Source organism: Podarcis vaucheri (genome assembly GCF_965113315.1).
Source record: "Podarcis vaucheri genome assembly, chromosome: 2".
NCBI classification, from domain to species: Eukaryota; Metazoa; Chordata; class Lepidosauria; order Squamata; family Lacertidae; genus Podarcis; species Podarcis vaucheri.
In genome coordinates, this window is record NC_138760.1 from 63,278,074 (window position 1) to 63,303,709 (window position 25,636).

Consider the following 25,636-nt stretch of genomic DNA (forward strand, 5'->3'; position numbering starts at 1 on the left):
ACCCAAGTCACATACTTCTCCCCATTTTGTCCCCACAACGACCCTGTGAGGTAGGTTAGGCTGAAAGCGAGTGACTGGCCCAAGGTCACCCAGCAAGCTTCATGGCTGAGCGGGGATTTGAACCCTGGTCTCCCAGGTCCTAGTCCAGCACTCCAACCACTACACTATGCTGCCTCTTTTCTCTGTCGTACCTGGAGATGCCAGGGACTGAAGCTGGGACCACTTGCCTGCAAGGCAGATTCTTGACGCCTCAGCCACAGTCTGTCCCCTGGTATTGGCAATCAAATTGTAAAGAGCATTTGCCTGAAATCTAAGGGGATAATTTTCCAGTATCTGTGTTTATCACTGCACAATGCATCAATCAGTTAAAATCCATGTTTTCTCTTAATTTACTTGCTGGTAGAAATATGATTGATTGAATCAATCACTCTCCCCCCCTTTTTTCTTTTTTAGAAAAATGGCATGTTGTGGTGGGGAAATGACAAGTCTCCAATCGAAATCAGAGGGTCACAACTCATCTGCTGCAAAATCAACATCGACAGACTTCACCGAAAATGCTCCAGGGAAAGCAACCTGAGACTTCGAAGTTTATTTTCTTGAGGAACGCCCTCTGCATTGTTTCACTGAAAGTTAACACAAAGGGACTGAATTGCCCTTATCTCTTCTTCAGTGATCAGCTGAGTGGACTGGGAGGGAGGGAGGCTGCAGTCTGTGTTAGAAAGCATGGTATGGGAAGCTGCTGTGGCAAAGGGAGACAGGGCCTGTGACAGTCACAGAGGATGGCATTTGGGCAGGTGCAAAGGACATGGAAGCTTTATCTCTCTCTCTTTTTGCAACTTTTGCAAAAAGTAACTGTGATTCCTATGTTACCTTTCAACCATGTCACCAGAAAGCAATGAGAAAGATTTTGAGTTCAGTATAACTCTTATTTGGGCTGGAAGTTAAGCAAAAAAAGAGGAAAAGAGAAAACAAGTTGCAGGGTATTTTGCAAAAGGCCCAGTTCATAATTTGTGTTTTAAACACACAACTTGGGGCTCTCTAACCATGCTATGTTCCTCAACCTCCTTTTTTTTTTGCTTGACATACAGCCTTACAAAGAGTTCTGTTGAATTTGAAAGTTTGTGACCTTTTAGGGTTAGGAGATCCTAATATAGGCACTGTGGAGGGGTCAGTGGTAGAGCACATATTCCTAGGTTTAGTTGCCAGCATTTCCAGCCCAAGTACAGTGGTACCTCTGGTTACATACTTAATTTGTTCCGGAGGTCCGTTCTTAACCTGAAACTGTTCTTGACCTCCTGCTGCCGCCACTGCATGATTTCTGTTCTCATCCTGAAGCAAAGTTCTTAACCCGAGGTACTATTTCTGGGTTAGCGGAGTCTGTAATCTGAAGCGTCTGTAACCCGAGGTACCACTGTATCTGGATGAAACAAGTCTGTGGCATACTGTTTTTGAAGCCATGTGGATCTGTTAGGGGACAGAGCAGGTAAGACGTGGAGAACCAGTGGCCCTCTGGATGTTGGTCTCCAGTTCCCATAAGCCCCAGCCAGCATGACCAATGGTTAAATATGATAGAAGTTGCAGTCCAACAACTTTGGGAGGGCACCAGGTTCCACACTCCCAAGGACTCAATGAAAGACAACTTCAGCTATGGGGTGGGGAGCCATGCCAGTGGAATAGATTTCCTAGCACAGAGAGATAACAGAATCAAGATAACATAGAGAAAAATGTAAATCTCTAGGGCATTTTAAATCTTCACAGGAAAGAACTGAGGACTTTGAAATTACAACATGCCACAACATGTGCAGCAGCATAGTGCAGTGGTTAGAGTGCCAGACTCTGGGGTTCAAATCCCCACTTGGCCACGAAGCTCACCGGTTGACCTTGGGCCAGTTCCTGTACTGTACCTCGCAAGGTTGTTGTGGGGATTAAATGAGGAGGAGGCTCCAACATACACCACATTGAGCTCTTTAGAGGAAAGGTGGAATATAAATGCAATGAATAAATAATGAAATAAATAAACAGTGGAAGAGGCAAGTCTTCCTAGGAACATAGGAAGTCGCCTTTCATCAAGTCAGTCCATTGGTCCATCTAGCTTAGCACTGTCTATGCTGACTGGAGGTGCTCTCCAGGGTTTCAGATGGGATTCTTTTCTCAGCCATACCTGGAGATGCTGGGGACTGAAGTTCTGCATGCAAAGCACCTGCTCTGCTGCTGAGCTCCATCCCTTCCCCTTCCTGTAAGCTTCCTACAATTATTTCACCATCATCATTTTATTATTTATACCCCGCCCATCTTCCTGGGTTTCCCCAGCCACTCTGGGTGGCTTACTGAAAGGCTGTCAGTCTCATGGAATCAGAACTTTTGTCTGCCTAAGGTCACTTCTTTTTACCATATCTGTTAATAGGATTGATATGCCGTCCCTTGTCACATGGGAACCTCAGGGCAGGTCACAACATTTTTAAATACAACAGCCTGTGTCAGAGAGAAAATAAAATACAATTAAAATCAGAATCGCCAGTCCCTGTATTAAGCATTACAAACAGTAGTTACAGGGACCGAGTGGACTCCTTTATTTAATAGGGCCTAGTCAGTAGCCAAAGCAGCCAGCAAAGAGGAACTTTCGGAAGCTAAGAGAGAATTCTTTGAAACCACGACCTCCTGTGCCAAAGATGCAACAGCTCAGGGTCTTCTGGCATAATTGCCTTTAAGTGTTGACACTCCTGCAGCCAATTTAAAACCAGCTTCAAAATCATAGCCTGTCCCAAGAGGCCTGGAGAATTGCAGTCTTGTAAAGTGGCTGGGCACTGGTCCCACCAGAACAGGTACAGCCCCCACAGTCCACTGCAGGACCATCTCTTTGAACGCAAAGTTCTGCAGGATGTTTGAACGCCAAGAGGAAGATCCATCGACTTCTAACTATCCTGTTCTCTTCCTCCCTGACCCATTTTGCAGCCTGACCCTTTGATATGAAACTCTTTGCTAGTTTGGAAATAGCATCTGCTTAACACCTCAGCCCTCCTGGGGGGGGGGGAGACATTTATTTGGAACACTACACTATGCAACGTTGCTTACTCTCAAGGAGCGATGTTCACGATCGAGTGGGGCTGCCTGATTTTCCTGGCCAGGAAAACGTTCTCATGGACTAAGGGGGTTTGTTTCCAAAAGAAGCAACCCCTCACCCCCAATTATCAATTTCTTTTCACTGAAGGGAATTGGATGCGTGAGCTACAAGGCGTGGTGGTGTCTGAAAACCCCCAACTGCAAGCAAATGATGGGTGCAGATGCATATTTGGGGACGTGGGAAGAGGGCTGCCTTGATGTGGGCCCGCCCCACACAGACGACCATAGGCACAGATCAGCCGTAACGGGGGCAATGGGATTGAATCTCCGAGTGCGTAAAAGTGATATTTTTAATTGGTGCGTTTAGTCGTCCCCCCGTCTGCTCTTTTATAGGGGTCTAGGGCTCTGAATGAAACCTTCGACCCCTTAAAAGAGTGGCACCCAGCGCTGGGCTCTGCCAAGTGGCTGGTGCGACTCTGCAACCCAAAGGGTCCCCGGCGCTCGCTCTCCCCTCCTGGCGCCTTTCAAATAGATCCGTGTCGGCCTGTCATCTTTTCCGAGCGCGGAGGGGCATCCGGAGGCGCCGGTTGGTGCCAGCGGAGCTCCTGCTTCCCTCCTCTTTGAGCTGTCAAAACTTACACCAGCCTTTTCCATTGCAGAGAGACAGAGGAGAGAGAGACCCACCCGTGGCTTTCAACGAAATCTCCCAGCGGAGCCTCCGGGGTTTGTGGCTTGGAGAGATCTTCCAAGCCAAACAACCAAACAACCGCCGTCGGTTGGTTAGCAGCCTTAGCCGAGTGGAAAAACTACCGAGGCAGCCTGCGATTGTCACCGCGGTCGATCTCAACCCGTCTCGCCTCTCTCGCCAGCCAAGAGCAGTTTGGTGCGGCCGAGCTGGGAACCAGGAGGTGGCGGGTTCGAATCTCACCAAGCGACTCTTGTTATCTCTAGCCAATAGGGAAAATGGAGATATTGGTCCACCTTACAGGGTTGTTGTCGTAAAAGGCGGCGCACGTTATTAAAAACATGACCGCCGATCCCAAATGTGTCTGCCTTGCTTTGGAGGCCGTCCGTAGCTTTCGATGGGGCTTGCGAGGAAGCTCGCTTAAACGTCCTGCCTTTGTTTCACACGCATTCCTAAGCATTTTTGGGAAGCTATTCCCATTGGTTTCCTTGGGATTTCTCTTCCAGGTCAGCATGAATAGGATTACAGGATTTCCTCAAGTGGCCGTCTCTTTTACGAATTTGTAAACCCACTAGAAGGAAATTTGTTGCAGCCAACCAGTGCTAGTCCTGCTAGACTATGGATGAGCACCACTAATTTGCCTCCATTGACTTTAATGTCTCTTGGTTGGATACAGCCCATAACCTGTATTCTCCCATGCCATTTCATCTGTATAAAGTAAGGGGGTCCAATGAAGTAGTAGACCTTATCTCTTGTAATATGTTTTCCCACTCATACTAGTCGGTATGACGGAAGAAGGCCGGTTCAAATGGAGGAATGGACGGAGAGGATGGCAGATGAGCAAGATTTCATTAGTTAAACGGTTCTGATAGCTTTGTCTTTTTTCCCTTTTAAAGCAGACGCATCAAAGGACGCACACCCACGCAGGATATACGTTTCAATCTGGAGTTGCGACTATATAACGTGTGTGGACGTAGGATCTCAGAAATAAAGGCCTTACAGAGACCTGTCTGGTTGTTAGTGCTCTTATTTGAGTCCACAAGAAACATCTTACCCACTCTTCCAAATATTTCGCCAGTAAAATATAGAGATTGCACGTTTGTGCTAAATTAATCTTGCCGCGCAATTCATGGTAAACTTATGTTCAAAGTGGGTTTTCTTCTTTAATCCTAGTAGGTTATTTTTTAATTCTTATTTAATTAGACGCTCTTTCTGCCCCACGTGTCTATCATTTGGAAGCTGCAGCTGAAGGGTGATGTCACCAAGCTCCTTTAATGCATGCGCATGACGTCACAGGCTGGAACTAATCCCGGTCCCGAGGGCTCTCAACTTGGCGCCCTCGATAGCGTCCACTGATCGTCCTATGTCAGGACATCTTGAGGGGGCTGGCTCTATTTTCCGCGGGGAAATTCTCCTATGAATGCGTTGGACGCCTTGTGGAAAAGAGTGCTAAACCGGGTTTTTTTCTTACGTTATTATAGATTTATTTATTACATTTATATTCCGCCCTCCCTCCTAAAGGTGCTCAGGGCGGCAAAGACAGAAACCATAAAACAATCAAAACACCCGAAATTATTATTATTTTTTAAATAAACTAAGAGCCATTCCAATGCACATATTTTGGAGAGCAAAAAAGAGGACACATTTGCCGACTTCTACTCTTAACTATGGATCGCAATGACGACTCTCATTTTACATACCCATGAAAAACAGGACATGTCCTGGGGATAGAGGACATATGGCAACCCTTAAAAGCTTCGTTGGAAGCCGTTTTGTTGTCGTTGGCTTGTTCGGGAACAACTACAGAACAGAGAGTCCATTTTAGGAGGATCTGGTGGGGCGAGGGATGCAGGGCCTATATCCAGCGTAAGGGGTCGAAGAGGCTTGGGAAGGCCGAACACAGGAGACAAGACGTTGGGAGTGAGCCCGCAGGAGAAAGGAGGAAGATGGGCACAGATGGGAAGCAGGTGTCGGAGATGCGAGCCTGCACATCATTGAGGGTGTACTATAGAGGGTGAATGAAGACGGCAGGAGGGGGCCTTGGAGCAAAGCAACCTGGCCGGCGGAGAGAGGCTGGGGGAGAAGGTCCACCTGCTTGTATTTCAGTTCAAGACTAACAAGAACACAGGAAACGGTGAGAACTATCTGGTTCAGTATTATCTACACCAGTTGGCAGCTGCTCTCCAGGATTTCAGACGGGAGTTTCCCGCAGCCCTACCTGGAGATATGGAGAATTGAACCTGGGTTCTTCGGCACGCAAACCAGATGCCCTGCCATTCCCCACATTAATCCTATGCCCACTCAGCGGATTTAGGATCGCGCTGAAAGACATGGGACGCAATCCTAAATCACTTGTGTGGGATAGAGCAGTCAAGTCCAATATGAAGTCGTGTCATTGAACACCGTGGATCTTTCTAGCCTTGGCTCAGCTCAATCGCGCAGCGAGGCAATTTCAGGCTCTGGGTGGACAGTGAAACTCCATACATGACTTTTCAGAAGTAAACTCCACCGAACTCAATGGGAAGTGTACAGGATTGCAGCCTAAACGGTTTTGGGGTTCCTGTTTTTTTTCCAGATGGCAGAGTGTTTTAATTCCCTGACTTGATAGGCCAGGCAGGCTGCATTTGAGGGCCCTGCTACTGATTCCGCCGAGTGGGATCCTAGTCCTCTAGAGCCCCGAGACCTCTGCCCTGACGGCAACACGGGTTCCTTACTCTGATCGGGCGGAAGCAGATTCTGTTGGAATCGGCGCGGGTCTTCCTCCCAGAGGCAAATGGGATTTGAGTCAGGGATGCAAGCAGGGTTGTGCGTTAACAGCAGCAGTGCAGTTCTCACTTATCTCTCTCGTGATTATTAAATCCAGATTTGGTGACTAGGGGAAACAGCAGCAAGGGCGGCCTGCACAGGGGAGCCGACCAGCCAAACCGTTAAGCCGGAGTACTCGGCTTGTGCAGTTCCAGCCAAGGCGACATACACCGAACAAACCAGTCCGAATTGAACCAGATTGTGGGCCAGAGCCGCGCTTTAAAAGGTCAGTGCAGCCCAGCTCTCGCTTTCCTGAAAGGTCTGAGGTTTGTTTGCGTTCAAGGAATTCCAGCAACCTTCCTACTGAAGACCGAAATTACCCTGAACCGATTAACCCTTTGCTTCCCACGCCGACCACACATCTGAAGGCCTTTTCTGCGGCAGGTAACTTTCCTTTCACGAAAAGTGTCAAGGCACTTAAAGTGGAAGTAAGTAAATCCACAACGACAAACCTGTTTTCTTTTAATGTGTTGAGGGTCCCGGTGTCAGAATGGTTGCAGAGGCCCATCTGCAACAATACTATCCAGAACCAGGATCCCGAGCCTGACATCTTACACACGCCTCCTCAGAAGTGTCCCATTGAGCTCGGTAAGCGACTTACTCCCAGGAAAAGGTGTATAGGGATTGCGGCCCAAATCTGCGGCCTTAAACGCATTTATTAGGGAGCAAGTCCCTCTGAACACAAAGGGGCTTGTTTTATCAGTGAAATGTAGAAGGTTGCGCAGTAAACTTCTACACGACTTGTTTTCTTTCCCGAGTCTGGGATCAGGCTAGAAGGAGTTCCTCCAATTAAAACCTGGCTATAAATCCGGATCTGAGCCTAAATTTCGAAGCTGCAAGCATGTTTGCTTTGGCTGAAAATGCAAGTGAATGTGTGGTTGGGACGCAGTCTGATGGTCTTGCGACAACGGGACTGCACCGTTTTTTACTACATACAAGCCTCGTTCCTACAGGGCGGTTTAATCGTCGCAAGAAGCTATTCCCAAATGCCTGCATTCCCCTGGGAACAAAAATGTGCTGGGGACATAAAGTTCATCACAACACACTCACGAGAAGGCTGAAATGCGATTGTAAATCAAGCTTCCTACCTGGCCGTCAATCAATTAAAAAACACGGTGCAAAGGTATTTGTATACAGTAGTTCAAATGCCAATGGTGGGACGCGGTGGCTTAAAAGTGGTACGTGTGAAAACGCGGTTTGGGGTTTCCGGATGGCGCTGCTTGGAGCTGTTCTGAGCCAGAATTGTGGAAGGTTGCAAATAGGCTTCCCCGCCTGACCCCCGCCCCCTATCTGTGTACAAGAAAAATACCTAGAGTTGTTGAGCTGGATCTGTACGTCCAGGAGCTCCTATGCGCTCTGGATCCGTATGCCTATGTATTTGTGGGTTTTTACAATAAAGTCTAACTCGATCCCATGAATGTTCAGACTGGGCGATTTCCCTCCACCGCTTGGTCGTTTTGCGACGGCTAATTTCTCAGTTGTTTTCTAATGTTCAAACTAGCAGCCCACGATGTGTGTGTGTGTTTTTAAACTTGATGATTCCTTTTAAAAGAAAGTTTCCCCGCCCATCTTGTACAGCCCGATCCATAAACCAGTTAAGTTATAATATAGAGCTGATTACTAAACAGGGTATTTTGCACAGGACAGTAACCCTTAGATTTCACTTAAAAGCCACCTGGCAGCAAAATGTGGAATTCCGCCTCCCCCACCCTCCTCGATTTTCTGCAGGTTTATTAGCGCTAAACAGACTCATGTTTCGCCGATAAATTATTGAAAATCGTTAAAGAGTAAGTGACACCGTTTCCTCTCAAATTCCAAGGAGAAGCCTATTATAATGAACTACTAGTTTATATATTAGGCAGTCTTCTGACGCACAAGCTCCACAAACGCTCCTAGGACGACATGGATATTATTTTGTGTTTTTTAAAACAATAAAAACTCCTTATTTCCTCAGACATTTAGCAAGCAATATTTTAACTGACTGATATTTCCAGTCAGTCCATCGTGCTTTCAGTAGGGCAAAGCGTTGGATGGCTGCATGAAGCTCAAGGGTGAGATTTTGGTCTGGCTACAATCTAAGCGCCCGGAACAGGGCTGAGAGCAATCGCTGGCTGATACAATCGATTGACGAATTCACACGTGCAAGTTAATCAGGTGGCTTTAAATGGGACTTGAACTGGTCCTTGAGCCGGTTCACTCCGGCAAGCAATCCTGTGCCCTGGTCGGGCGTTTCCCTTCCCGGCAGGAGTATTGCGTTGCGTTGGGTTGCCCAAGACATTGCCAAGACCAACTGGGTTCCGTAAGAAACGCTTCCAGCCAAGAAAGGAGAAAGGGGGGCGGGCTGGATGCGTAACTCTCGACAGAACTTGTCCAAATTGTTATGCTTTATGGACAGTTACTGGGGAGTAAATTTCATTGGGTTCAGTGCGACTTAACATCCGCGCATTTTTTAAAAAATTGCACAGGCTCTGGTTGCATATGTCTCCAAATGAGGACAGTTGGTTAATGGATAACAAGGTAAGCCTATGTATATCTACTCAGAGGTAAGTCCCCCTGAGTTTAATGGGACTTTCTCCCAGCGGGATTGTATCCTTAATATGGTATAATTCATTGCACACAAACACGTACGCGTGGATGGCAAGTTCTGACAAAAAAACTCGTAGGAAGACTTTTGGACGTTGGTTGACTTGGGACTGTGCTCTCTCCCGTGGAGGAAGCAGAGAGTTAGGAAATTAGGGAGAAACATTTTTTTAAATTATTATTTAGGCAACTTGAGCCCCCTCATTTCAGACTCACCAGCTGTATGTGCGCTGCTTGCCAAAGCAAAATATGCCCCAAGATTTCTAAGGAAAATATGTAACTGTTTTATCAAGAAGACAATGAGACTGTGGGTGGCGTTGAATGATGTGCCCATTCTCCTCTTCCAGACAACAAACAAGAACAATAGCCATTTCTATCTCGTCAGGAGAGATAAGTTCTATCTGCACAAGAAGGTGGAGCTCGGAAAATGGCTGGAAGGAGCGGGAGGAGGGAGAAGCTGCTCTTGAGTTGGCCTACATCATTCTGTTCACTATTACGGCACGCCTTTTACTTTTAAACTAAGGCTTGCTTGGTTGTTATTTTTAATGATTTTACAGAGCGACAAACAAAATAAATACCTAAATAAAGGGCTTCTGCCCCAAGGATCTTACAATCTTCATTTTGCCAGCAGGAAGACAACTGCGCAAAAGGAAGAGAAGCCTTCTAAAATTATGGATATTTGCATAGGAGTAAGCCTTCCTAAATGTATTGAGCTACTCCTTAATTTACTCCTTAAGGACAGCAGTCTTTATTTTACCTGTGCGTTTACATGGGTGCAGCCAAGGGTGGGGCAGGCGGGCAATTGCCCCCTAGATCAAGTAAAACAATAGAAATATTTAACCAACTGACCAATCACGTCGGTTCTGCCCCCTAACGAAAGTCCTGCCCCCCCATACCAAGTCCCGCCCCTCCAACAAAAATCCTGGCTACGCCCATGACCTAATCTGAAAAAACCTGTTATAAATTATTCTCCTATTGCACTCATAATCTTAAAATATGGGACACGACTCGCTTGTGAGTCCTCTATTTTTCCCAAGAGAGTATTAGACAGGCCCCTAACAGACCACTCTTGTGCATGTTGACTTCGAAGTAAGCCCATTTTCTTAGGACTTCACTGTGCGTCTATCCTGATCTCAGGGTCAAAGAACCGTAGAGTTGGAAGGAACCCAAGTGTCATATAGTCCAACCCCCTCCAATGCAGAAAGGGTATACCTTGTAAGAAATGTAAGAAAGGAATCGACGTAGCTGTGTCCCTTTCTTGGTCTTCCTCATTTTTTGTCCATTTACATATAACCGTTCTCTCATCTATAACTGGGGCGGGGGGGGCGGGGGGCTATTCTAAGCTTCGCATCAGTAGTACTGTATTCTGTTTTGGGGGAATACTTTCTGCTTCTGCATTTTTTTTTAATTTGAGAGTTACATAAATTAGTGTAAAACAGCACACTGCTGGCTTGAGGTTAAATGGTTGTATCCTCCTCGACTTTGAAACCTACCAATAGCGCAATCCTAGGTCTGTTTATGCAGAAGTAAGTCTCACTGAATTCAACGGCGCTTACTCCGAGGTAAATGTGCATGGGATCAATTCACTTTGTACACAAGGAATTCGGATTAACTGGTTTGTCTGCTCAGAGCACTGGAACCCAAATAATGAAACCAGGAGGGAGGTGGGAAACATTCAATGGTGCGCGCACTAACGGCGTGGGATGGGACGCGACTGGTACGTGTTGAACTCACAAAAAGCAGACAAAAGCTAATATCAGTCAATTATTAAAGCCTTAAATCGCCAACGAAGACCTCCGCGTGGTTTAAATGCAGTTCCTCGCTCAAATGCAAAGCACACAGTCAAACCTTGCGTCCCAGGGGAGGGTGAGCGCCAGCCACGTCTCACCGAAGCCCGAAAGGCAGGAAACTAACCCCACGGATTGCCACGAGAATCTCCATTGCGCGCACTGAAACTTAATCTGTCCCGCGTGGGGGGGGGGAGAAGTCCGCACCCCGCGCCACCAAACCCAGGAGACAAAGACACTTATGCGAGCACCGCGACAGCTCCAGACGCCCATTATCTGCGGATCATTATTTGCCTGCATTTCCCGGCCAAGGAGCGCTCCATAAGGAGATCAGCGAAGTCGGTCCAAATCTTGCGCCCTTTTAAATCTGGAAGTCCGTCCCCGTGGGAGGGTGAAGCGGGACTTCATTCCCAGCTAGCTTTGGAGAGGACTGCAGAGCCACGCCAACCAAGGGGCAGCTCTCCGATTCCCGACCTCATACGTGCTGCGAGGTATAACTGATCCTCGAAAACCAGTTCCACGGGGACTTACTGTATTTCCAAACCATTTGTTTCGGTCGCTTCAGGGCGCGAGTCCCACGAAAGCCGACTGAACCAATGCCCAACGCCTTTATTGGGGGAAATAAATGCATTTAAGGATGGGGACGTAGATATAGGCTGAAATCGAAGCCTAGGGAAGGGGAACCCTTGCGGCGGAGCGCCGGCTCTTAGGATTTGCAAGCAGCCTGCTTCTTCTTAAAGCCGCGAGTCCCTGCGCGCCTCCCCGAGACTAAGGGAGTCCCAGGGGCGCGGCTCCTCCAGGCCTCTTTCTCCCACTTGCCCAAAGCGTTATAGAAGCGTGATCGTGCCGCGTTGCCGTCGGATCTGCCCGCTCAGCTGCCTCTGCCCTCCACCAACAGCACTGGGCCTGCAGCCCCGCCACCCTGTCTCTGCGGTGGTGGTGTGCCTGTGGTGACCCGGAGGATGCCACGGGGCCGGAATCACACCGGCCCCGTCCTTGGAAGCGGACCCGTGGCCTTTGGGCCCCGCAGGCGGATCCTTCGCCGGCTGGTCTGTCCTTAGCCAGGGCGGAGAAGGAGCAGAAGGCGCCTGCCCCGCTCCAGCTGCCCCTAGCGTCCACCACCGTGGCAGCCATCCAGAGCCAGGCAGGTTTTATAGAGCCTTTTATTTTACACGGGACAATAAAACAGCTCCCTGAGCCGTTTGCCAACATAAAAACACCCCCGACGACGGAGGTGCCAATGCAAAGCGGAGGGCAACGCGCTTTGGGCTTGGGAAGCGATCGCAGCAAGAAGGGAAAGAAGAAAGAGGCACTTTTTTGGGGGGGGGGTTCAGGACCCCAGAAACAGTCTCTCTCCGTGGGCACTTGACATGGCTAGACGACGTTTACGCACTTAAGCGCGAGGCTGCTTTTTATTAAGGGTGTGTTGGGAGAACAAGCAGGCTGGTAGGTTTCCTCGCGCATGGCGGCCCTCAGGACTGGAGGTCAACTTCTGGCCCTTTACACAAACCACTGCCAGGTCAACACCGGCGCCCAAGCAGAGTCAGCGCTTGGAGAGGCGTCCCAGAGGTCCGAGGACCAACCCAGGCATGCGGGGGTCGCCCAGGAGGAGGAAATGGAAAGTTACAGGGGCTACAACAATAAGCCACAGGCCCTCCTCCCTCCAAGCACTGAGGGACTTCCCCCTCTCTTGGGGGTGCACAAGAAGAGAAAAACTAATCTCCTCGCTGATCAAAGCGTATCCTGACACGTACAGCCCAACAAGCAACATCCACTCCGCTGTGTGGAGTTCAGCAACTCCCTCACAACTACCACCACTGCGTTATTGAAATCCATGAAAGGTGGGGGGCTGTGCATGACCCCCCACCTTCTGGCTTTGCCTTGCTATTTGATTCACAGTCATCCTTGTCTTCGGGCAAAATCCCTCCTTTAGCCCCATGACGGGATCCCACTCCCCTCCTTTAAAAAAATGCAAGGGGGACATACAACCACACAAAAGAATTTGCTCGGGAGCTTGGTCTGCAAAACTTGCCTCTGGGCGATCTATTTATTCAAGTGACATTCCAGCTTTAAGCTTCAGAAGTGGATAAATTCAAGCTAGAAAACCCAGATTAGTTAAATAAATGGGCGAGGACCACCTACTTTCTCTGTCTCACCGCCCACCCTCTCTCTTCAGACGTGGCAAATGCACTCTTTCGCCAGCACTGGGACCTAGTGTGGGAGCACCATATCAGCGATCTACCTGCACGGATTTGAGAGAGAGTGTGCGTGTGTGTGGACTCGTGTGGAGCTCTGACTGTAATAGGATGAGGCATCGCGCGCTGCGCAGATGCAACGTCTTTAATATATTACTGTCCAAACAGATGATGGGACTTTAATAATAAGGCAGCGGCCCTGAACTAAACGTTGGGAGAGCTGACAAAAACGCGGGCTAAAAAACAGAAAGCTTAATTTTCCCTGACAGATACAAATGACACCCCAAGGCTTTTTCGAAGAGCAGCAACTGGCTGCCGGAACCGCCGCTGATCTCTCCCGCTCCCCTCCACCCGCCGCTTGAACATGCTTCCCAAAGCTGGGAAGATAGAAAAGCCCTTCCCTCCCCTCTCCCCTCCCTCTACAGCAAAGCGAGCTGGGTTTCCGCTTGGCACCGGGACAGCCGGCCTGCCTGCCTAAGGCGCGCCCGGGTGACTGCAGGGCCCCCAGAGCGCAATGGCTGAGCCTCTCTCGGGGGGCCTCCGCCTCTTGTTAGGATGCTGAGGCTCTCTTGCGTCCTGATCCTGGACGTTTCCAGGAGGAAGAGAAAAGGAGATGATTGCAAAGCGCGTGAGGGAAGAAGTATCAGATAATAAGAGCGGGCAGAGCATCTGCTTTGCATGCAGCCCCGGGTTCAAGTCCCGCCATCGCCAGGCAAGGGCTGCGAAAGGCCCCTGTCTGAGCCGCTGCCGGGCCAGCCACGGGGAACCTCTGGCCCTCCAGATGTTGATGGGGTCCAGACAGCCAGGGGGAGGGTGACAGCTGTACTCCTGCGACATCTGGAGGTTCCACCGGTTTCCTCATCCTTGGTGTAGACAATAGTGGTCTGTCTTGCTATTCGTTTAAAAGGAAAGAGGTCCCACAGTTCCAGTTTCTACTAAAAGAAGCAGCCCTTGGGGCTGAAATACACGAGTGACAGCCTGGCACTTCAGTTTCGGGACAATTACATTGAATCCCATTTTGGACACCGTGAGGCTGAAGGCACGTAGCAGGGACCCCGCCCGACTCAGTGGCTTCTGAGTCGACGCGCTCCGAATCCCGGGTCTAGGTCGCACTTCGAGGTGACCACTCATTCCTTGGCTGGCCTGGGACCTTATTGCTGCAAAATCGAGATGCTTCGTTGCAGTAGAACGCGCTGCATTCCGACTTCGGCTGCAGCCCGGTCCTGTGCCTGTTGAAGACACGGAATAGGATTCGCTTTCCAGGGGGAAAGAAAACGCGCATCTAATTTCCCTGTTAGGCTGCGCTGGGCACTTACACCAGAGCAGATCTATTGATCTTAGGGGGGCCCCGGAGTCCACGAGCTGCGGGTTGCTGTCTTCTTTAATAGCTCTGACTATCTTCGGAGCAGGAGAGAGGGGAAGTTTCGGAAGCGTCCGGAGGGGCAGGATAAGGAACTATAATATCGTTCCTTAGCTCGCCCCCTCTGGGAACATGCTTTTCAGATTAATTGATGGAGGAAAAGGGCAGGGGAGTTTGTTAACCAGGCTGCTCATATTACTCAGGGCATCTCTTCATCTGAACTTGGTGCGCTTTTTTCCTTCTTCTTCTTCTTCTTTAGGGCGGAATTAAAAAATATGCCTCTGATCCAGTGTAATCAAAAGCGCAGGAACCACTAGCCTCTCTCATTCGTTAGGGAGCCTTCCCAAGCTGAAAAGAAGCTGCAATCGGAGCCACTCGGGATTGTGTTTCCAACATGTATTTCCACCCCCCTCCTTGTCCTTGTTTCATTCAAGCAAGCCTCTTAATTGCTGGCAGTATTTTGCTTGGTGAGGAAGGGAGGGAGGGAGGGATGGAGGGAGGGAGGGAGGGAGAGAGAGAGAGAAACACCCCCCCCAAACCGGACATTTCCTGAAAGGCTGAAGTATTCTAATAACGCACGGGGCTTTTTAATGTGCTCAGCCAGGAATGTTTCCTGTTTCAAACGACAAAAAATCAGACAAATAATTACCCTTTGTGGAGAACCAACAAACCCAAGATGCCTTTAAACACAGCTAAATTGACAACCCGGTGACTCTGCTGAGGAGAACGGTCAACGACCAATATTTAATAATGGTAATTATAAACGTTTCAAGAACTTCGTCCGCGCCCGATAAAACCCCCATTAAGAAAAACAGAACCCAGACAAGTGCAAGCCACAAGTCAGCTAAGCGGAGCTAACCACGACATCGGCTAAAATCCTTTCTGGTTCTGAGTTTAGCTGCGGATCCGTATGTATATTCACTCTAGAAAGTTTTATAGGAGTTTTTTTTTTTAAAATCTAATCATCATTATAAAACAGTTTTCACTGACTCCCCCCGAGTCGAAACTCTATGGAAAGTGAGCCTCGTAGAAGGCGATCCTGCACACATTGGCCCTGATGAAACCCCCGCTGGATTCCCCCTCCCCCTTGGGATCAAGTACTTGCAGGATCGCAGCACCCAAACAACATCTCCACCTTGAACATGTTTCTCTGGAAGTCAGAAAGCCATGGGACTTTATACTTCCAAGTTCTTATCAGCGTGTGCCAGCTCCATCCATTATCTTCCCTGCAGTCATGGGGTCCAGAGAGCAAACAACGTCGCAGAGAAATAGCTCAGATTGATGGCTTTGCAGTTGTATTTGGGGGGGGGGGGGAGACATCCCGCTTTATCTTAACACTAGTAGCAACTTGATGGGGGGTGAGAGTCAAATATTCCCTTAAAGTCCTTTTTTTGGGGGGGGGGGGAGAATGAGCCGAGTTAATCAGCAGCACACGCAGAGTTCGAGATAGCGAGGCAAGAGTAAATAAAAGAAACGCGCCTCAATTAGTGCCTATAGAAATCCGCCCAACTAAAAAAGGGCTCAATGGACTTTACTAGAGTATTAAAAGCGACGCGGAGCCTAATGCCCAGGAAGACCCCCCCTCTCCCCTCCCCCGCTTCCCTGCTATTCCGAATTTCTCGAGCGAATAGACACTGTCTTACCTAAATCCACATAGGGAGGGATACTCTTGGGCAGACCCAGTTCCATAATACAATCTGTGTAGACAACAAAACACACCGTAAATGAATCGCATGGGGATGCTCGTATGTGTGTGTATCTATGCATGCATGTTGGAAGGGTGAAACAGATAAGATTTATACCAAAACCACGATTGTTATTTTTTAATGGAAAAATCCACATCCAATATTTCAGCTGAATGCCTTTTCTTAAGGGCCTATACCCAAGCCACCTCTTGCAAATAGGGGACACTTAGGTCCCGCTGATTTCACTGTTTAGGCACGTGCTTAGCTCACTTTAATGGAAATCAATGGAGGAATTAGGTTTGGCGGATCACGCCTGGGATTTATTGGGAAGTCGGCTCTACTGTCCCAAGGTATGTTAAGATAGCTCCCCTCCAAACAGAAAATCAAATGGCAGCGGCAAGTGTTTGACAGTCACTCTTGGAAAGCTGTATTTTAGCAAAAAGCTGCTTTCCCGCACACTGGAAAGGGAGATTTCATAAAGCGAGCGGCTGCAGTCCTATTCCCCACTTATTCTGTGTTCCTCTGAGCACGGTGCGATTTACTTCCGAGTAAACATACAGAGTCGGCTTGCATTGGCGCAATCTAGAGCAAAGAGTGGATTTCCTACTGACTTGGACATGATGCCAACCCCAAATTCAAAACTACAGAAGCTGAATATCCCGTTTTTCCGATTCTCCCCAGGGCTCCTCGTACCTGATCGAGGTTTTCCGAATGGGGCGGGGTGTTGGGGGCAACGGGAGTACGAAAACACAAGATTAGGAAACTATGGGAATTTGCAGCTGAGCGCTTTCTTATCTTAGCAAGCAATTAATTTTTTAAAAAGCCAAATAAAAGAACATTTCACCCGTCCACATAGTACTGTATTATCCAGACTGGAACTATTAAACAGAAGTAGTTTGCCACTCAATCTTAATATGTTTACTCATAAGAAAGTTCCATGGGATATATCTCCCAGGGTATGTTTAGGACTATATCTCAGGAATGTGTGTGTGTGTAGATTAAAATGAAAACTACACAACCAACACCTATCTATTCCCGGCTCCCCTCACTGTAAATAGTAACAAGAATTGCCAGGGTGGATAACATGCAAAGAAACCAAAGATATTAGTCTAACCTCAAATTAGACAGGAACAGATTCAGAACCTTGGCACAGATGTGTGTACACACATATACAGAAGTGTACACCAGGTAGCTTCTCTCTCTCTTATGGTGCTACTGCCTTATTCACAACAAAGGCAACAACTGTTGACAAATGCTTGACTGATTGTTTTATTTATTTTTATTTTACTCTACAATCCATTTTAAACCCCAGTGTTGTTTGGATTATGGGACTGGCACCCAGATTTTGATTTATTTTTTAAAAAGTAATCAGCCTTGATAGAAATAGAACTTACTTCCAAGTAAAACTTAAGTCCTGAACAAACATACTTAGATGTCAGTTCTGTTTAAATAATGTAGCCTCTTCTATGTTTTAATACCAGGGTTTACTACGGAAACTTACATAAACTCAAGTAGTCTGCCTTAAGCTGTGCAAGGAGTGCAAAGAAAGCCAAGGAACTAATTTCTAGTAAGAGGAACTAAGGATTATATTCAGCGTTTAACTAGGGCAGCAATTACTGTACATGGACGGGAAATGAACGTACATGCTTCATTATCAATAACACAAATCTCATTTAGGATTTAAGTCAGGACAGTTTTGATCGTGTATATATTTTTATTTAAATGGATATTTCCAGTTTAATAAAATAGCTTCCATTTAGGTTTTGAATGTGGGCAGTTTGATTTCCTATTTATTTTATTAAACCGTTTGTTTGCAGTTTAATAACTAGAACCAACAGTTATTTCGGTTTATGTTAAAAAAAAAAAAGACATCGTCTTTGTAAGGCATCGGGTTTCCTACTTGATTTCTCTTTGGAGTAATGCATTCTTAGTTTTATTTGTTCTTCCTAAAGTCCTCCTAGACTTTTGGCAAATTATTCGAGTTCTGGCGGATAAATCAGCGCTCTGAAAAAATCATTTGGACCTTAAGCTCTTGTCACATGACCTCTAGAAAAATACACCTGTGAAATATTAGGTTAGCCTTTTCAACTGCATATATATATTATAATAATACTTCAGGATCAAGTAGCTGCAGCTATAAAAAGAAAATCGAATTCCATAAAAATATAACATTTATTAGCGACGTTCCGACGTGTTTCTTGTCATGCTGATCCACAACGCGCAGGAGACGAAATTGTCCCCTGCAGCCTTGACACTAGACAGCCCCGAGAACTGTCTCCCCTTGGCAAGAAGTTCTGGTTTGATTTCCATCTTTGCAGTATGCAAAATGAGGTAACCCCCTTGGAATTATATTTTCGGGTATATTTGTCAGATTTGACGAAGCGCAGGAGCCCTCGAGAATTTATACAAGGTATAAAGAAGTCAAGGACTTGCAACTTCAAGGCTAAGCCCAGGCTGCAATTAGGAAAGCCGCGGGGACGGCGGCGACTTCGACGGGGAAAAAGGCCGAGGCAGCCAAGGAGAGAGAGGGCGGGGCCCGGTCAGGGTTGCCCGGCGAGCGACAGGATCCCTCCAGGCTGACAAAACCCGACGGGCGATCGGTCAAGACGACTCCGCCGGACGGATCGTTCTGCGGGCCAGCAGATAACTCGCTTTTTCATTCGCAAGAGAAATCCCCTTGGATGTGGGGTTAGGAACTCCAGATTCCGCCCCCCCCGCCCCCTTTCCAGATTTAAGCACTGCCCTCTAGAGTGGTGGTGGAGGAGAACCAAGGGGGTATATAAACAACGTGGGGTTTGGGGCGGGGGCAAAGGGGAAGCCTTCCCCGAGTCTCCCAAAACGACTGAGAGAAGGCTTCGAGCTCCCCTTGGACTACAACAGACTCCGAGACCAGGAGCTCTGTGGAATCCGCAAACCGGCGACACCGGCCCGCCCCCGCGACCCGAGTAGCGAGGCGCTTACCCTTGCTCGCGCCCCGGTCTTCTGGAGCGCCTCGTATGTTATCCCAGCAGAGAACGGGCTGCTAAAATTAGGATAGCAGCGGCGGCGGGGCGACGGCCTCCTCCTCCTCCTCAGCGCGCTCTAAGCGTCCTGCCAGGGTCCATGTCGACTCCGCTCTCCAAGCCTTTCGCGGAAAGCCGTCGGAGGGAGGCCCTTCCTTCCTTCCCTTCAGGGCGCTCCGGCCCAGCAGCACCAGCCCTCCGCCTCCCGCCCCTCGCCTGCTCTGGTCCCCGGGCCCAGCAGGGAGCTGTGAGCAGCCGGCGCCGGGGGGTTGGCAGGTTTTCTCCCGGCGATCCCGCCGGCTCCTTCTGACGTCAGTCACCCAGGGTCCCACCAGCAGCACACACGGTCGAGGAGTGGGGGGGGGGGAGGGAGAGAGAGACCCCTCCAGACGAGAGCTGAGCCTTCCGCCGTGTATGTGTACCTTGCCCCGCGCCCTCGGTTTCTCTCTCCGACCCCGGCTCCCGCTTCCTGCAGTGCCGGCGGCCTCGAAGAACGTGATCCTTCCAATCCACCCCCCTCTTCCCGAAGGGGATCACCCTTTCCGGTGCGTGTCTGCCCTAGCAGAGGGCTGGTGCCAGTTGCCGAGGAGGCAGGAGGCGGCAACGGAGAAAACTCCCCCTGCCTTTATATATATACACATATATATATATGGAGAGAGCGAAAGCTAGGAGATCCTGGAAAGAGAAGGGCAGGTTTGTTGGCCCACCTTTGGCTGGGGACCCTGCCTCGCCACGCTTTGGCAGAGAAGACCTCCTCCTTGCAAAGGCGACCTCCTTTATCGCTTGTTATTCGGCCCCCCTCCTCCAGCAAGCCTCCTTGATCCCCCCCTCGCCTATTCCCCTTTCCCCAATCAGGAGCAAAACGCGGAGGCCCCGAGCAGCCCTGATGAGGCACAGGGCCTACAAATTGGCTGCCTTCGTTTCCTTCTCTCAAATTGCCCCCTTCCACCCCTTGCAGCCCCCACCCCCAGCCGCCTGCTCGTTCCTTACTCGCCAAGGCCAGCGACAGACAACATTAACATTTCCTTTTTCCTTTTTCTTTCCTTGCCTTCTAGGGGATGATTATTATGGAGACCCTCACCCTGGCAGTGGATAACAAGGTCTTTGCCTGGGGATTTACAGGAGCAGGACTCCCTTCTCTTGCTAGGCCTAATCCTCCAGTTTCTCAAGTTAGCAAGGCCTTTTATTAAATCGCTGAATAACAGGATACAGCAACACACAGCCGAAGAAAGGACTAATAGGCCGGTGGGGGTCCGCGTGGTGGATTGGTGGGGGTGCGTAAGAAGTGTTGCTAGCTTGCTGTTTCCTTATTGAAGCAAGAGCAAGCAAGCTCTCGGTCATCCCATTGTGGCCAAGGCAGCAATCCTAAACTCTTTGCTAGGGAGGATGACCCATCGCACACATTAGAGCTTCCTTCTACACAGGCTTGGCCCAACCTCCCCTATTTCCTGGGTTGAAGGGGACAGTGGTGAAGAGAACTATAGCTTGTTCCCCTTTTCCTTTATGGAGGCAGCTTAAGAATGATGGTAAAGTTGGTAGGGGGTTGGTGGGGGGAGCTTAGCCTGCCTTGACAAAATGGCTTTAAGCCTAAGAGTCTTCCACTCCCCCCTTTTGGAGCTGATGATACAAAGAACCACTAGATTCTAGGTTTTGTACATAAATCACATATCCTGGTCTCGTGAGATTTAAGGGAAGGCAACTTCGGTCAAGTCAAGACTGACCCTCCTGAATTGGGGGATGCAGAGGAGCTAGGGGCCTGTTTGGAAAACAGGGTTGTGGTGGGGGGCAGTGGTTTAGAAAAGTTGCAGTTGAGAACCTGGATTCATCACAAATCTGATTCTTAAGAACAGGTGTGCACAATGCAGTTTTTGAGCCAAACCATTTTAAGTGCAGATGATGATGATGATTTTCCTGCCTTTCACCTTAGGCCCCAGGGCAGGTTACAATCAAAACACATAGTTCATAATGCACACAGTTCATAGTATATATACATAATATATACAGTGTTTTTAACACTGATTGGGAGCTGCCCAGAGTGGCTGGGGAAACTCAGCCAGATGGGCAGGGTATAAATAATAAATTATTATTATTATTATTACACTACAGTCTTCAAGATACTTGCTAGGAAGTAGTGCCATTGAACTCTGCAAGATGAATTTAGGATAAGGTTACCTGATTTTTTTCAGTGAATTCGGGGACACTTTTCAACTTCAATGGATTTTGTATGGGGACTGATTTGTAAATCCAGGAACTGTCCTCGGGAAACAGGGACGTCTGGTAACCTTAATTTAGGACTTGGCGTATATGTGTTTAGGACTATGGGTGGACTAGTTTCCTTCACTAGCTACTTAATTAAAAATGGATTAAAAACAATCACACCCTTATCCCCAAATTTGTTGTGTCAACCATGATGTCTGCATTCCTCCAGAAAGCCATGGCAGCAGAAATGTTTAGAAAATGAGGTAACCAGCGAGCAACATACTCCAGTCTAATTAATGCACGAAGGGGTTAATGCCATAGAGTATGCAGTCCCACCAGGCATAGCTATGTCACTTCCCCTCACCTTGGGAGGAAATAGGTATTCATTCCTATTGCCCCTAGTCTACCTGAGAAACTCACTGTGTGAGGAGGTTTGAACTGGTTGCTGCAGCTCAACTGCTTGGCTCTCACCAGCCACTATTGAGTTCCTATACCAATAATCTAGGAATTTTTACCACTTTGTAACTAAGCTAAGTTTTACTGCCTGTGCAAGTTTTCTGACTGATGTATGGAAAAGTACACGAACCAGATATTTGAAGAGTTTGTAAATAAACCAATTTTTAACTTACCAAACGTGTGGTCTTTTCCTATGCTGCTGGAAGGGAACTTACGGTACTTGAAAGGACATAGTTTAAAGGTCTAACAGCCTATATTTCCACACTTTACTTGCTGCATATTTTGTAACTTTAAATCTCTGCTGGGATTCTCACAAAGCAGTACTTTTCCCAAACTTGGATTTTGGCATCTAGGAATTCTCTCATTCCCTGCTCCCCCCCCCCAACAGCATAGAATTCGTAGTGGTCTACGTGGACTAATTGCAAACTAAAATACCTGTATTTAAGAACCCTGAATCCATTATGTGGAGACAGGCTCTAGTGACATAACTGGATTTATTTCCACGCAAGCTTCAGGAGAATAGAGCGTTAGTGCTGTTACTTCTATTCTTCTTTGCCCTCTGTTCAACAAAATATGGATTTAAAGTCAGACTTGTTGAAATTAGTGGGGCTGCCATGCTAGGTGCAGTCTATCCACTCTTCACTGAAATTGGAAAAACTGGACTATACTAAACATTGGAGTGTGGGCCCATTTAAAGAAGTAGGAGTTAGTGCACATCATAGGCACAATCCAACACAGAGTTAGGTACACATAAACCCACTGAAATCAATTAGTTAAGCAGGCCCAAGCTTAATTAGGATGAAGGCCTAGTTTAATTTAGTTCTAAAAAACGGAAGGCTGCAATCCTCTGTTCACTTACCTGTGAGTAAACATCATTGATGTCAATGGGACTTGCTTTTGAGTTGATATGTCTAGGATTGTACAGTAAGACTGCTATAATGTGCATATTTACTTGGGAGTAAGTCCCATTGAAGACATGCATGAGTTACTTCCAAGTAAATATTATTGGATTAAGCCTGTATGTGTAACTGGGCTTCTTCCTTATTTTAATATAGTAAGATAGGGCTTTTATCTGAAATAAGTAATACTGTACATTAACTCAATAGTAATTCCGAGAAAGAGGTGGTAGAGAGATACTATGATACAAGAGAGGCAGACCCCATCTGTACTACACAGTGGCATCATAACACTAAATAGTCATGGCTTCCCCCAAAGACTCCATGGAATTGTAGTTTGTTGAGAGTGTTGAGCTTTGTTAAGAGACCCCTATTCACCCCCCACCCAAGCTACAGTTTCCAGAGTGGTTTTAACAATCCCTATTCCCAGGGAACTCTGGTCTCTGAAATAATCTGTATGTATATCTTAATGACTGCATCTTTCCATCAGGTCTAGACATTAGAGCTTGCAAGAGAGCTGCTTCCAAATAAGAGAACTGCACCTTTAGAGTGGCAGAGATTTCTAAGGAAGATTTTGGAGAGATTTATAGTGCACGGTCTGGGGCATATTTAGTGTAAAGCTAAGGGTACACATTTGGGGAAAGTAGTAGAGCACAAGCTGTGCATGTAAGAAGTCCCAGAGTCAATCCTTGTTGTCTCCTGACAGGGCTGAGGAAGACTCCCATCTGAAATAATAGAGAGCCACTGCCAATCAGTGTGGACAATACTAAGCTAGATGGACCAATGGTGTGACTTGATATAAGGCAACTTCCTATGTCCCTCAGCTTCATGCTGTCTTATAATTCTGCATTTTGATTGTGGAATACAGCTCCAGTGAAACACAATCTCGGAACTGGGTCAAGATACATTATGGAATTCAGAGGGTAAATAAACCAAGGCCTAGCTAAGCTGGGAGTCCTGTTATGATGCAATCACTGGGCAGTGCTTTCCTATGGAGAATATGAGCAGGACTTCTGGAAAATTCCTTACAGTGCAGCCGCAGCAAGGGGAAAATTGGCCAGGTTCCAATTCTGGACAGCTTTAAAATACCGTTGTATAACTAAGGAGAGCAGAATGAGTACATTCTCCATTCCAGGTGTATAGAATTGATGGGTTAGGAAAAAGATGGCTGCTCCTTGGAGCCTGTTTATCCAGAAGGAGAAGAGTTTGATCCAGAAATAATAGGCTTAACAAGTTGTGCCCTTTATACATTAATTTAATATTGATCACAGTCTCCAAGACTGTAGAAGCAGTACACAGTACTCAAATTTGCCACTTCTTCCAGCCAGGATGTTGCTAGATACTGAAAGGATTCGGTTCATATTCACAAATTTGCATATAGTTTGTTTATGCTGTTTCTTATATGTAGCGGCCTCTGGGAAATTAAGAAGAAGGGTGGCTAGGATTTCATCAGCCACCTAGAAGCAAATGTTTTAAACAAAGTTGTTGTTTTTTTAAAAGGAAGGACAGGAGATTCGAAACCAGAAAGGACACAGGGCTTGGACACCCACGTCCACTTTCTAACAATGTCCCTGCTTCCTTCCTTCTCAAGCACTCAGTGCTGCCTGGGCACTTAATATCCCAAGGAGGGAGTAAGTTTTTCAGTTTGCATGTAAGAAAGGGCATCTTTTGGAGTTTCTCAAGCACATCACGGAGGTCCATGAGAAAACCTCACCTGAGCTTCCCTCTTGTTCTGCATATAAAGCAAAATGAGAGTATTCAATATGGAAAGGATCATAAAGATAAATACCATTAAATGAGGAACAGTCCAACTGCACACTCACAGTTTGTTCAACAGGGAAAGAGTAAATGGAATTCACATGCCAGGCATTAGCCGATTCTTAGATGGTATGATAATATTAATGTTAATATTTTATGGGTTGCTTGAGCTTTTGAAAGGCGCTAGAAGGGTGGGGTTAATATGGGATGGCTGCACGCGCGCGTGCGCGCGCGCGCGCGCACACACACACACACACACACACACACACACTGTGTGTGAGACATTTTGGCACAAGAGCCTACCCAATACAACAAGGTGATATGAAGGTCATAAAAACTCATTGGGGAGCTCATAAATTAATGCATTTTACTGGTTTAATGCAGGCAACTAATAATGTGTTTCCTGTTTGGCTGGGAGTCCCCATTGCACTGTGGCAGCTGTTTTAAAGGGGATGTGAAATTAAAGAGAGTAAAAGGCGATTGTCCCTAAATCAGTGCTTAATAGAGTGTTATTAGGAAGTCTTCTTTTATTCCGCCCCCCTTCTTTAAACTCCCCTCAAATAGATCATACACAGACATCCTCCAAATGGAAAAGGAGAAGGGGGTACTTCCTGGCGTGGGCTGCATTCCCAGGAATGTGGTGAGAATGAAAAGCCACCAGGAGAGAAACACCCCAGAAAGATAGGCAGAAAACAATAATTACAGTCTATGTTCCCACCTCTTCTCCTTCACTCTTTACTTAGATTGAGATGATTGTTGAGACCTCCAAGTGAGGTCTGTGGTCTAGCTCAGTTCCCCTTCATCCCTGCTAAGATGTCAGTTGTAAGTACACTTCACAGGAAGTTCTACTGTTGCAAAATTCCAGGTATATTCAGAGCCAACTCACACCTGTATTTCAGAGTTTGTATAGGTGATGCGGGGTGTATGGGGTGTTAGGGGAGGGGTGATTTAGGGACTTCCCCTGAATGCCAAGACAGGCTCTGGTGGATTGAGAAGGTGGTTTCTGCACATGCTGTAGAGGGAACTGAGGGGCAGATGGGGCTTATCAACCAGGGAAGGTAGCTTATCTAAGAGAAGGAAAACTCTGATCCTAACCCTCCTCTGCCTTGTGGGACATCTTCAGGAGAAGAAAAGGCTAAGGAGTAAACCCTACACCAGTGGTTTTCAA

General features: G+C 47.5%; 1 protein-coding gene across 2 annotated transcripts in view; it reads right to left on the bottom strand.

Annotated features, from left to right (window-relative positions):
- PITX1 (paired like homeodomain 1) overlaps positions 1-20,217 on the bottom strand; it is a 43,841-nt gene extending 23,624 nt beyond the window's left edge. Inside the window, exons 1-2 of one of the 2 annotated variants that reach the window (XM_082211702.1) lie at positions 19,119-19,163; positions 16,116-16,169 (exon numbers count right to left, since the gene is read on the bottom strand). In XM_082211702.1, the coding sequence (XP_082067828.1) occupies positions 16,116-16,161 (46 nt within the window). In that variant the 5' untranslated portion in view covers positions 16,162-16,169; positions 19,119-19,163. Of the gene's footprint in view, positions 1-16,115; positions 16,170-19,118 lie in introns of both variants that reach the window. The other variant, XM_082211701.1, reaches the window with a different exon arrangement.
- Between the last annotated feature and the right edge of the window lie 5,419 nt (positions 20,218-25,636).